This window comes from Coloeus monedula (assembly GCF_965178545.1).
Source record: "Coloeus monedula genome assembly, chromosome: 23".
Lineage (NCBI taxonomy): Eukaryota > Metazoa > Chordata > Aves > Passeriformes > Corvidae > Coloeus > Coloeus monedula.
Window position 1 is genome coordinate 2,644,605 of NC_138803.1, and position 12,636 is coordinate 2,657,240.

The 12,636-nt window shown below is 57.1% G+C and overlaps 1 protein-coding gene across 1 annotated transcript; it reads left to right on the forward strand.

The window, feature by feature from the left end:
* Window positions 1-1,235: 1,235 nt before the first annotated feature.
* Window positions 1,236-11,688, forward strand: SLC6A17 (solute carrier family 6 member 17; the record flags this gene model as incomplete). Its single annotated transcript, XM_082296279.1, has 11 exons — window positions 1,236-1,521; window positions 4,771-4,928; window positions 5,194-5,320; window positions 5,927-6,108; window positions 7,195-7,305; window positions 8,291-8,532; window positions 9,160-9,352; window positions 9,699-9,891; window positions 10,074-10,233; window positions 10,732-10,894; window positions 11,320-11,688. The coding sequence occupies 11 exons, from the start codon at window positions 1,236-1,238 to the stop codon at window positions 11,686-11,688; spliced, it is 2,184 nt and encodes a 727-aa protein (XP_082152405.1).
* Between the last annotated feature and the right edge of the window lie 948 nt (window positions 11,689-12,636).

Below are 12,636 nucleotides of genomic sequence, written 5' to 3' on the forward strand. Positions count from 1 at the left end.
GGTCTCTGAGCACAGCAGCATCGCTCTGCCATGGCCCAGCCAGCAGCCGGGTGTCCCCTGGGATGCAGAGGACAGGGAAGCGCAGCTCTTCCCGAGGGTTGCTTTTCCGAGATGAGGGATTTATTATGGGGTTTCTGTGTTTTCTCCCCTGCTGATGTAGCACCACAGTCCCATCTAGGGCAGGAGCTGCCCATGTGACCCCAGTTCTCCCAGCACGGAGAGGAGGGACATGGTGCTCTCCCAGTCTGGGGATCCCCAGCCCAGTGGAGCAGATTTCCACGATGTCCCCAAGATTTTTGAGGCTGGGTGAGATCTGCAGGGCTGGGCTGGGCTGTGGGCACCTCCTGAGGCGCTTCTGTGTGGGATCGCTCCTCCTGACCCTCGCTGAAGGCTGGGGAAGGGAAGGGGCCGGGATTGATGGCTCTGCCTTGGCTGCTGCTGTTTTGCAGCCGTTACCTGTCGTAAAGCTGCCTGGGGAGATTTAGCGTCCGGCTCCAAGGCTTTTAAGTCACTCCTGATAACTTCCTGGGATGCAGAGACAGCCTGGGAATTTGTCACTGCCCCCTGAGCGCTTCCAAGCTGTCATGGAGCGAAGCCTGGGCTGTGCTGATGGTCAGGAGGGGAAGGAGCAGGGCAGGGAGGGCAGAGCCTCAGCGAGGGCTGAACATGGTGTCAGGCCTTGTGAGGTTCAGCTGCTGCTCTGGAGGCATTAGAGGGGACAAGAGGTGTCACTGTCCCCTGGAGCCCAGGGAAATTCCTGGCCTCTTCCCCATGAATAAGAGAAGCTGTGGCTGCCCCATCCCTGGGAGTGTCCAAGGCCAGGTTGGATGGGGCTTGGAGCAACCGGGGACAGTGGGAGGTGTTCCTGCCCATGGCAGGGGTGGGGTTGGATGAGCTTTAAGGTCCCTTCCCACCCAAACCATCCTGGGATTCTGTAATTCTCAACCAGAACGTTGCTCCTGGCCTGTCATTCCTGGAGAAGGGGACCCTCCAGGTTCAGGTCCCCAGGACATGGGGGGACTGGCACTCTTCTCACCTGGTGCTGCCGGTCCCGCCAGGACACCTGGGGATGAGACAAAACCAACTGACCCCAGCTGACCCCTTCCCCACCCAGGTCCTGCTGATGAAGAGGAGGTGAGGCCCGAGCTGTAGCTCACACCCGTGCTGCTCCCTGTGGGACGTTCATCCTCTTCCCTCCTCCCATCCTGCCCCCGGGGCCGCCTGGAGCCGTCCCGATGCCGAAGAACAGCAAGGTGACGCAGCGGGAGCACAGCAGCGAGCATGTCACAGAGTCGGTGGCCGACCTGCTGGCCCACCAGGAGCCCGTGGACTACAAACGCAGCGTCCTTAACGTGACGGGGGAGACCTGGGACAAGCAGAAGGAGGGAGATGAGGACCTGGACGCCGAGAACCGGCCGGCGTGGAACAGCAAGCTGCAGTACATCCTGGCGCAAATCGGCTACTCCGTGGGGTTGGGCAACGTCTGGCGCTTCCCCTACCTCTGCCAGAAGAATGGAGGAGGTGAGAGATGGGGCAGAGGTGGGATCAGCCCTTGGAGAAGGGGGTGTGACCCAATCCTGCCTCGCTGCACGTTGGGGTGTGGATGCCGGCACAGGTCAGGGGTAATTTGGGCTCTAAAATGGGTTATTTGTGCTCTAAAGTGTGTTGTTTGGGCTCTGAGGGGTGAAAGGGCTGCCAGAAGCTGTGCTGAGATGTGGGAATCTCCAGGACGGCCTCTTCCTAAAGGTTGTCCACCTGCCAGGTTGGGAGCCAGGAATTCTGGCTGCAAGCCCTGATTCCTGTAGGGACTATTTGGAAATCAGGGCCCAAGAGGGAAGAGACAGTCCCTCCAGTTCCTTGGGCCGTGAAGCCACATTTTGTGGTTCCATCCCCTTCCCAAATCCTCCTTCCAGCCAGCCCCTTCTCTCATCCCACCCCACACCTCCTCCTCGGGCTTCCAAGAGGGCCAGGTCTTTCCCAGCTGTGCTGAGACCCACCACCCTCTGTGACACTGACAACAGAGTGGGTTCCTCATCATTAACCCAAACCCAGTCCCTTCCCAGACGTGTTGGAGGGAGCCAGGCCCAGCCCAGGGCCTCCCTGAGCTCTCCTGTTCCCAGTGCTGCATCCTTTGCCGAACCTGCAGCGCTCTCAATAATTAAAACATCTCCGGTGTCATCGTCAGGATGAGTCATTCTGCCAAACAGAGACCTGTGCAGTCAGCACTCCCCTCCCGGGGCTGCTCACCCCCATTCCCTTCCCTTCCCGCCTGGGATGGAGCCGGCTGTGCCTGGCTCCTGCACCCCAGCACCTCCCAGTGCCTTGGTTTGGCTCCAGACTCGGCTCGGTGTTGGCACAGCTCAGCTCAGCATGGTGTGTTCACCCCAAATTCAGGGCTGGGAGAGGTTGGTACAACCCCCCTGGCTTCATTGCACAGCTGTCCACACCTGGCCTCTGACTTCCAAGCAAGTTCTCCTCAGTAAATGAGATTTAGAACCAGCTCAGGCCCAGAGGCCAGAGAACCAGCATCCTCCTGCTCTATAAGGACTTAACCCAGCTGTGCCTCCGTTTCCCCATGGGCACAGCAATCAGTAATTAACCCTAATTAGTGCAATCAATGAAAATCCCTCATCTTACACTGAGCTCTCTGCTGTCCTGCGTATCCGGGGGGCTCTGGCCCCAGCTGTGCAGGTGCCGGGTGACAGGAGGTGCAACCGGTGTTCCTGGGCTGGGATTCGTCCTGGTGTGTCCCTCAAACCCGGGGCTGAACTTGCTGTCTGTGTTTGGGGAGCATTAAAGAAGTGGTTTTAGACACAAGCCCGGATGGGGTGTGGAATGGGGATGGGAACTGAGGCAGCACAGCCCTGACACTGCAGCAGCAGCGGAGATGAGCGGTGGGTTTGACCCAGCCTGTGATGGGATCCAGGGGCACCGAGCTGGGCAGGGAATGGGGCAAGCAGCTGCTTTTAGGAGCTCCTTGCTGTGATAGAACATCTTTCTGCAGCAGGACTTAAAATAAAAGGCCTTACAAGCTGCCCCAACCATCGCCACTATTCCATGGATGGGGAAACTGAGGCACAGAGCTGGGAACTCTGAGCAGCAGCTTGCTGAGCTTTGCAGCGGTTTTTCTTCTGCCCAAGTGGCACCATCTGTGTGTCCCATGGGGCAGACAGCAATTCTCTGCCTTTTCCTCCTGCCATGTCGAACCCTCTTGGCAGGGATTCCCCACAGGCCGTGAGGCTGCTGCGGATGCAGGAGCTTGGGAGGGGTGGACAGACCATTCCTGCTCGCTCTGAGCAGCTCCAGGGTGCGGTGGCGGCGGCTGCTTTCTCTCCTGCTCCCCGAGCAGGTGTCTGCGGGGGAGAACGGCTGCGTGCTGGGAGCAGGATGGGCTGGAGCCAAATTCCCAGGACTCGAAGTGCTGGGAGCCAGCATGGGCTGGCAGCGCTGCCCAAGGCTGCTGCCCACCTTTCCAGACATCACAGGAAGAAAATGTCCAACACTGGACAAATTTGCATCTGAATCTGTCCATCTGTCTCATCTGCACCTATCTGCAGGTGGAGATACCCAGGAGAGTGTTGCAGAGATGGGATGCTCGTGGTCCTTCCCGAATTTCCCTGAGCTCCAGCTCTGCTCTCTGCCTCTCTTTTTACCCTCCCGATCACCCTGGGCTGCTGCACCTCAATTTCTCTCTCTACCGGCATTTTTAACACACCATTCCCAACCACTGCTGGCGCTGACCCGCTTTGCAGAGTCCCAGCTTGGAGCAGCACTCCCTGCCCCAGCTCCTGCCCGGGGCCGGGGCGTGGCGGCTGTCCCCGGGGTGTCAATCCAGGCAGGAATTTCGGCTGTCTTTGGACCGTCTGCTGCCCTGCAGGAGCCAGGCACATGCTCCCGAGCCCATTCCTCAGCTCCTGGCAGGAGGCTGGAGTCATTGCTCAGCCGGGCGCTGCGGCGTGGCTCACCGCATCCCTTACGGTCATCGGCTGTGCTTCGGGAGCCACCGCCTCCTCTCCAGCCTCAGCAATCAGACAGGCACTAACCGAGCTTTTAACCTGAGTCGTTTCTACCCCTCAGACCGTGCAGGGTGGCACACGGCATGGTGGTGCTGCTGCTGGGAATGTGGGAAGTTCAGGGGGATGTGTGGGGACAGGGGGCTCAGCTGTGCCTGGGGGACCGGGAGGGCTCCCGTGTGTCCGAGGTGGCCGGGAATGTGGCCGTGTCCCCATGGGTTGGCCTATGGAGGTGTCTCCTTGCACAGGGAGATTTGTGTGTGTGGATTCAGGGAGTCTTTGGGGGCCTTGGGGTCTATCCCACACGACCCACACTGGCAGGGGATGCTGTACCCTTTCCTTCCACACACGTGTTTGCTCCTCTCCACAGTTTCTCCTCTGGCCAAGCTCTGATCTGCATTCCCAGATCACAAAATCACGGAAAACCACAGAAAATTTAGGTTGGAAAAGCCCTCTGAGACCATTGAGTCCAACCATTAACCCAGCACAAGGCCACCTCTAGCCCATGTCCCCAGGTGGCACATCCACACAGATTTTAAATCCTTGCAGAGAGGGGGACTCCACTGCTGCCCTGGACAGCTTGTGCCAGTGCCTGACCATCCTTTCCATGAAGAAATTTGTCCGAATATGCAACCTAAACCTCCCCTGGTGCAACTTGAGCCTGTCCCGGCTCTGCCCTGCTTGTCCACCCCTGTCCATCTGTCCTTGGCTGCACCAGAGCAGGGAGATCCATGATGACCTTTCTGTCCCCTTCCAGGTGCCTACCTGGTCCCATACCTGGTCCTGCTCATCATCATCGGGCTGCCCCTGTTCTTCCTGGAGCTGGCAGTGGGGCAGCGGATCCGCCGGGGCAGCATCGGCGTCTGGAATTACATCTGTCCCCGCCTGGGAGGCATCGGCTACGCCAGCTGCCTCGTGAGTGCGCCCAGGGCACCCCTCCAGCCCCACCTCGGGGTGTGTGGGATGAGGCAAACCTCGAGGAGCCCCCATGGGGGGGGTTGAGAGGCCAAGAGGTGTTTTTCCAGCTCCACTCACGGCTCTAGGGCTGGTTTGGGAATGGGCCCATCCCCTGATCGCAGCAGCCCCACTTCCCTCCGCTCCCTGCGTGGCATGAAGGGTGCCGGGGACAGTGCCAGTGCCCTGGGGTTTGATGCCGTGTCCTCCTCCTTCCTCCCCCCAGGTCTGTTTCTTTGTTGGTCTCTACTACAACGTCATCATTGGCTGGAGCATCTTTTACTTCTTCAAGTCCTTCCAGTACCCCCTGCCCTGGAGCGAGTGCCCCATCGTGAAGAACGGCTCGGTGGCCGGTGAGGGACGGGGAAGCTCAGCTGGGAGGAGCAGTTCCCAGGGAAGGGGGGCTGTGGGACACTGTGGGACACACATCACCACCCCCAACAGAAGGTGGGGCCACAGGAGGTGGAGGTGTCTCCTGGGGCCCTGGATCCTCTCTGGCCCAGCTGTCCTGACCATATGGAGAGCTTTCCCTTGGGTTGGGTGTCTCCCATGCGCTCTCTCCCCACTGATGGGATTCGATGCCAGTTTGGGAATCCAGAGTCCCCACTGATGGGATTTTCAGGCTGCCTCAGTGCTTGAGGCCAAGATCTGACCCAGGACCATGGAGGGAGGCAGCGAGAGGCAGGCAGAGGCTGCTCCATGGCTGCCTGACTGAGACATGGATGGAGCTAATGGTGTTTAATAACACCTGAGCATCAACCTGGGACTCTCTGAGAGCTTTTATAGCAAATGAAACTGTCTCTCCCAGTATTTAACATCTCATTTTCACCTGGCAGTGGTTTTCTGTCCTATCTCTTCTTTTCCCTGCTAAGAATGAGCCCCATTAATTTCTGCCCCTCGGTTTCCAGAGGTGGGGGTGACTCTCCCCCTCACGCCCTCCTGCCTCTGCTCTGTTGCAGTCGTGGAGACCGAATGCGAGAGGAGCTCAGCCACCACCTACTTCTGGTACCGGGAGACCCTGGACATCTCCAACTCCATCTCTGAGAGCGGGGGACTGAACTGGAAGATGACCCTGTGTCTGCTGGTGGCCTGGAGCCTTGTTGGCCTGGCCATGATCAAAGGCATCCAGTCCTCAGGGAAGGTGGGTATTGGTGGCCACCTGAGCCTGGCTGGGCTCTGTCCTGGAAGCAGGAACCTGCCTGGACCACACTGTCCTGTCCCAGTCGGGGGTACCAGTGGAATGCTGTGTCCCCTGGGATGCTCACACCCACTCCATAGCTGGGCTCACCTCTGGAGGGATCCAGAATAAGATCAAAAGAGGGTGTAGGGAAGAGCTTTAGTTCAGCTGACACGTGCAGCCAGGGCTCAGCCACACCAGGGCAGAGAATCCACCTGAGCTCCAGCACTTCACAGAATCACAGAATCAATTAGGCTGGAAAAGACCTTTGAGGTCATCGAGTCCAACCTGTGACCTAACACCACCCTGTCACCCAGGCCGTGGCACTGAGTGCCACATCCAGCCTTTCCTCAAACACCTCCAGCGATGGTGACGCCACCACCTCCCTGGGCAGCCCCTTCCAATGCCCAATCACTCTTTTTGTGAAGAACTTCTTCCTAATGTCCAGCCTAAACCTCCCCTGGTGCAGCTTAAGGCTGTGTCCTCTTGTCCTGCCGCTGGGAGCAAAGCCCAACCTTCACCTGGCTGCACCCTCCTGTCAGGGAGTTGTAGAGAGGGATGAGGTCCCCCCTGAGCCTCCTTTTCTCCAGGCTGAGCCCCCCCAGCTCCCTCAGCCTCTCCTCACAGGACCTGTGTTCCACACCCTTCCCCAGCCCTGTTGTCCTTCTCTGGACGAGCTCCAGCATCTCAGCATCTTTCCTAAATTGTGGGACCCAGAACTGGACACAGCACTCGAGGTGAGGCCTCACCAGTGGTCCTGCTGATCCAGGCCAGGTGCCATTGGCCTTCTTGGCCATGTGGGCACTCTGCTGCCTCATGTCCAGCCTGCTGCCAGTCAGTACCTGCAGGTCCCTTTCTGCCTGGCCACTGTCCAGCCACCATCCTGATCCGAGGGGCACCACAGTTTATCCCTGGGGAGCCAACCCCATCCTGGGGAGGGAAATGCTCCCCTCTCCCTACTCTGAGCTGTCTGTAGGTTGGGTGGGAGGGTGGCTGAGCCCAGGGGGGCAGGAATTGAGGCTGTGCCTGTGTTCACCCCTCTTGCTCCAGGTGATGTACTTCAGCTCCCTCTTCCCATACGTGGTGCTTGTTTGCTTCCTGGTGCGGGGACTGCTGCTGCGTGGGGCAGTGGATGGGATCATGCACATGTTCACGCCCAAGGTGAGAGTTCCAAGCCCAGCAGACTCCAAGCAGGTTCCCCACCTGGCTGATCACGCCCTATTTTCCCTTATTCTCTTATTATTCCCCTTATTTTCCTCCCCACCCCAAAAATCAGAGTGCCAGCCCCAAATCTGGGGATTCCTGATAGATCATCAGGATGTGGAGTGGCTCCCAAAATTCAGGGTGTGGCCAGGACAGCCAAGAGCCTCACAAACTCACCATCCTCAGATGCCCAGCCACCAGGGTGGGGGGCACAGAGGTGCCCGAGGGAATATATAAAGATCTAATGGAAAGATGCTGTCTGGCAGCAAAACCTCTGCTGGTGGTATGCACTTATTAATTAACCAACTAATTAATTAATTAAGCAGAGATGTAGATGAATCAGCTCGTCTGGCGAGGCTGTTAGAAGATATTAATTAAGGTCCCTTGATGAACAACGCTGGGAGGCCTCCAGGCTGCAGCTCTGGCTCCCAGGAGAGGGGGAATGTGGTTGGGGGGGTATCAGGAGTTAGAACAACCCCCCAGCCAGGACGTTGGATTTCCATGCTCCAGGTGCTCTGGAAGCAGGAGAAGGCCGTGGAGGATGGAGATCCATCGCTGGGCATGGGGTGGTTCCCTGGGCTGGGGGGACAGGGACATGGAGCCCCCAGTGTGGGCTCTGGGGCAGGTGGAGCACACAGGGACATGGTCAGGTCAAACCTTGTCCTGACCTCTCTGTGCCTCAGTTTCCCCCTCTGTGGGAATGACAAGAAGGACCCGTGAGTGCTGGGTAAAGCCAGACCTGACCATGGCAGATCATGGCACCACGGAATGGTTTGGGTTGGGAGGGGCCTCAGGGATCATTTCCTTCCACTGCCCCATCAAAGCACCCCCAGCTGCTCCAAAACCAGCTCAGCCCAGAGGCACAGCAGCCTTTTGATGGAGCTCTGGGATGGGTTGTGGGGCCACCAGGCCACCTGACTCCTTCTTCTGTCTTCCTTCCAAGCTGGACAAGATGCTGGACCCCCAGGTGTGGCGAGAAGCAGCCACACAGGTTTTCTTCGCCTTGGGCCTGGGTTTCGGGGGGGTCATTGCCTTCTCCAGCTACAACAAGCAGGACAACAACTGCCACTTCGATGCCACCCTTGTCTCCTTCATCAACTTCTTCACGTCCGTGCTGGCCACCCTGGTTGTGTTTGCTGTGCTGGGCTTCAAGGCCAACATCATGAATGAGAAATGTGTGGTGGAGTAAGATTTGCTTTTTCTCTGTTTTGTTTTTGCTGGTTGTGGTGGGTCTGGAGCTGGATGATCCTGGGTTTTGGTGGACCCAAGTTCCTGATGGTTGAGACCTGGATTTCCAGAGATGTCCCGCTGTAGCTGAGGGAGTTGGATGTCGCTGTTGTACTGAGAATGGCGAAAGGAACGACACAGAATTCAAGTCCAGGATAAAATGGGATTATTTAATGAATTACAAACTCGTTTATTTAACTTGGTTCACAATAGAGAAATGATGATTGGCCCATCGGTCAACCACCCACCAAAGTGGTTGGCTGAAAGGAATAGTTCCCATTCTCAGAATATTATTCTCAATGAACCAAAACAATAGCCACAGTATTCCACAACAACCTGCACCTGCAAAATGGTTTACAGAATAGCAAACCGTTCCTCAGCTAGTTTGCGTGAGAATGGAGACTTTCACAGGAGGCTGTAAAAAGCTGGAAAATTTCTCTGCTAGCTTTTTTAGCACCTACAGTTAGACATTCAGCCCCTCCAACCTAAAGTCCAGCCCCAAGACGGGCTCTCAGTCTGCAGATTGAGCGTGCATCCAATGTCTCAGGTGCCCTGCATCACCTGAGAGGTTCTGCTCTCCCTTAGGAATGCTGAGAAGATCTTGGGCTACCTGAACACCAACATGCTGAGCCACGACCTCATCCCACCCCACGTGAACTTCTCCCACCTCACCGCCAAAGACTACAACGAGATGTACCGGGTGATCATGACAGTGAAGGAGGGGCACTTCAAAGAGCTGGGCCTGGATGCCTGCCTGCTGGAGGACGAACTCAACAAGGTACCTGGTGGCACTCCCGGTAGGACCAGCAGGTCCCCCGCCCCATTGCCTCTTCCTGTGTCAATCCTGAGCACATGGACCTGGAAAAACAACTTTTAGAGACCCTCCAGGCACGGGGAATCCAAGTCCCTGTGGTTTTACCCAGCACACAGGGGTCCTCCTGGGGTGGGAGAAGCTCTGTCCAGTACAAGTCTAGCAGGGTCATCACCAGTTCATCACCAGTACCAGACTGGGATTTTCCTTCCTTGAAGAGGGTTTGGTGAGGGAGACCTGAGACATCAGGGGCTTGAAGTCTGTGTCCTGACAAGTTTCTTCTCATCTTTTGGTTCTCTCCCCACCTCAACAGTCGGTGCAAGGGACTGGGCTGGCCTTCATCGCCTTCACAGAAGCCATGACCCACTTCCCAGCCTCGCCCTTTTGGTCCGTCATGTTCTTCTTGATGCTGATCAACCTGGGCTTGGGGAGCATGATCGGGACCATGTCAGGCATCACCACGCCCATCATCGACACCTTCAAGGTGCGGAAGGAAGTGTTCACAGGTGAGGTCCCTTCTCCTGCAACCTCCTTGGGAAGGGGTGGGGGGGTCCCTGTTGCCACACTCCAGAAGAGTGTGGACATAGTGGGGGGTGAACTGGGCCCTGCTAATGCAGGGAATGGACTTTGTGGAGGTCTTGGTGTCCCTCAGGGGGCTCTGCTGACCAGGCCCGTTTGCTCCCCACAGTTGGTTGCTGCATCTTCGCCTTCGTGGTGGGGCTGATCTTTGTGCAGCGTTCTGGAAATTACTTTGTCACCATGTTTGACGATTACTCGGCCACGTTGCCGCTCACTGTCGTGGTCATCCTGGAGAACATCGCTGTGGCCTGGATTTACGGCACCAAGAAGTAAGGAATTTCTGTGCAAAAGGAATAACTGTGCTGTAACTCCTGACTGAAAACCCCTTCCAGCTCTTTTCCACATGGCTTTCTCTCCAGGAGAAAATACTCCAAGGGCAGGAATTTGGTTCACTTTGATCCTCCTGCCCTGCCCTGGTGTAACCCAGCCCCAGGAGCGGGTCTGTCTCGTGGGTATCTCCTGTTGGTTGTGATGCTCAGTTACTTGTGATGACCCTTCTTTCTGAGGTTTCCAGGTCCTTCTGCAAGTGGATGCTGTTCCCCTCTGTGTGTCTCGTTCAGAAGTTGTCCAGAGCAAAGGCAGCTCTGGGTAACGCTCAAATGGTTTTGTCCTGAGGAGTTTTCCACAAGTTCTTCAGGCTTGAGGGACGCTGAGATGCTCAGCTGGGTTCTTCTTCAGGCTCTACCTTGAGCATCAGCGGGGCTCCTGGGAGGTTGTTTCTCACTCGAAGGCGGGGGATATCACGATTCCATGTCTCTCCTCGGCAGGTTCATGCAGGAGCTGACAGAAATGCTGGGTTTCCGGCCCTACCAGTTCTACTACTACACCTGGAAGTACGTGTCTCCCATCTGCATGGCCGTGCTCATGACCGCCAGCATCATCCAGCTGGGAGTCAGCCCCCCAGGATACAGCGCATGGATCAGAGAGGAGGTGAGCGCAGCTCCCTCCCCTTCCCCACCCACGTCCCAGCGGAGCAGGGGCAGCTCAGAGCCACAGACCGCTCTGTTCATGCCAGCTCCGCTCATTCCTCCTTCCTCTCCTGCTGGGTGACATTCCCACCCTGCTGCTGCCCCGGGAGCGGTCAGGTTTGTTCACGCTGCCCAGATGTCTCCAGCCAGCTCTGCCCATGGGCTGAAGTTTGTGTTGATTTTGGTTGGCTCCCACAGCTCCACGCTGTGCTCAGCATCCTGCGTGAGGATCCTTTCCCTCCACCTGAGCCCACCTTCATGTGGTGTCCCTGAGGATGGAGTCTGGCAGGAGGCAGCAGGAGCTGTCTGGTGCTTTGGAGACATTGCACCTGGTGGACATCACCTCTGCTGCAACAACCCCGTGACGTTAATATCTGTCTCTTCCAGGCTGCTGAAAAGTTCCTGTTCTACCCAACCTGGGCCATGGCCATCCTCATCTCCCTGATCATCCTGGCATCCCTCCCTCTGCCTCTGGTCTTCATCCTCCGGCAGTTCCACCTCGTGTCGGATGGCTCCAACGCTCTCTCTGTCACCTACAAGAAGGGGCGGATGATGAAGGACATCTCCAACTTGGAAGACAACGATGAGACCCGCTTCATCCTGAGCAAAGTGCCCAGCGAGACCCCGTCCCCCATGCCCACACACCGCTCCTACCTGGGCCCCGGGAGCAACTCCCCCATGGAAATGAGCAGTGCTCCCAACGGACGATACGGGAGCGGGTACCTCCTGGCCAGCACCCCTGAGTCTGAACTGTGATGGTTGCCTGCCAACCACCCCCACCGGGAGAGGAGGGCACTGGGGAGTGGATCCTGGCTGTCCAGGCAACAGGAAAATTAATTACTAAGGAAGATGAAGAAGAAACCCCTCTTAAAACCGTAAGCAAAGCAGCCATTTCTGAGATGACGTCGGGAAGAAGGGATTGCAGGAGGGGCAGGACTCCTCTGACAACCCTCGATGGAAAGGCAGGACCCCTGGACTCATCTCCGGGGAAGGGAGGAGGAGTAAGAGGCGCTGCAATACCTTTCCAAGAGTTGTTCTCATGCAGCTCAAATCTGAAGCAAAGAATCTCTCTTTTCTAAGCAGCTGATGGTTGGAACAAGGACCTGGCAGCAGGTGGGAAGCCAATCATACTTCCTCCTGTCACCCAGTGCTCTTCCCTCCCTGTCTGTTGTCCTTTAGCTGGGAGGAGTCATGGCCTTATTCCAACGAGCACAATTAACCATCGATGTTCATAGCACAAAAAGGTGCTGTTGTTGTCACCATCGTTGTTGTTGTTGTATCTCCTGTAGGTTTTTATAGCTGTGGACACACCCAAATAACCCCCCAAATTCTGGCCAGGGTTGGCAGGGAGCAGCGTGGGGCCAGCTGAGATGTTGGGGTGGGTAAGAGAGGGCATGGGGCATCCCTGGAATCTTTGTTGCCACCAGCATAGGGACGGTGGCTGGGAGTTGCTTGGGGGCATGGAGATGTCACAGCCATGGGATGGAGCGGCTGGGATGCTCCGTGGGCTGGTGGTGATCGTGCTGAGTGGCAGGAGGACCCCTGAAGTGACAGTGGTTTGGATGTGTGAGCCTGTGTGTGGTCTGGACGGGGTGAGCGTGCTGGGGGTCACGAGCGCTCTCCTGGAATTACTCCTGACGTGTGGGATGCTCCGCTGATCCAAAATCCCTGGCACGGTGATCATCTGCTCTCACTCCTCTCTTT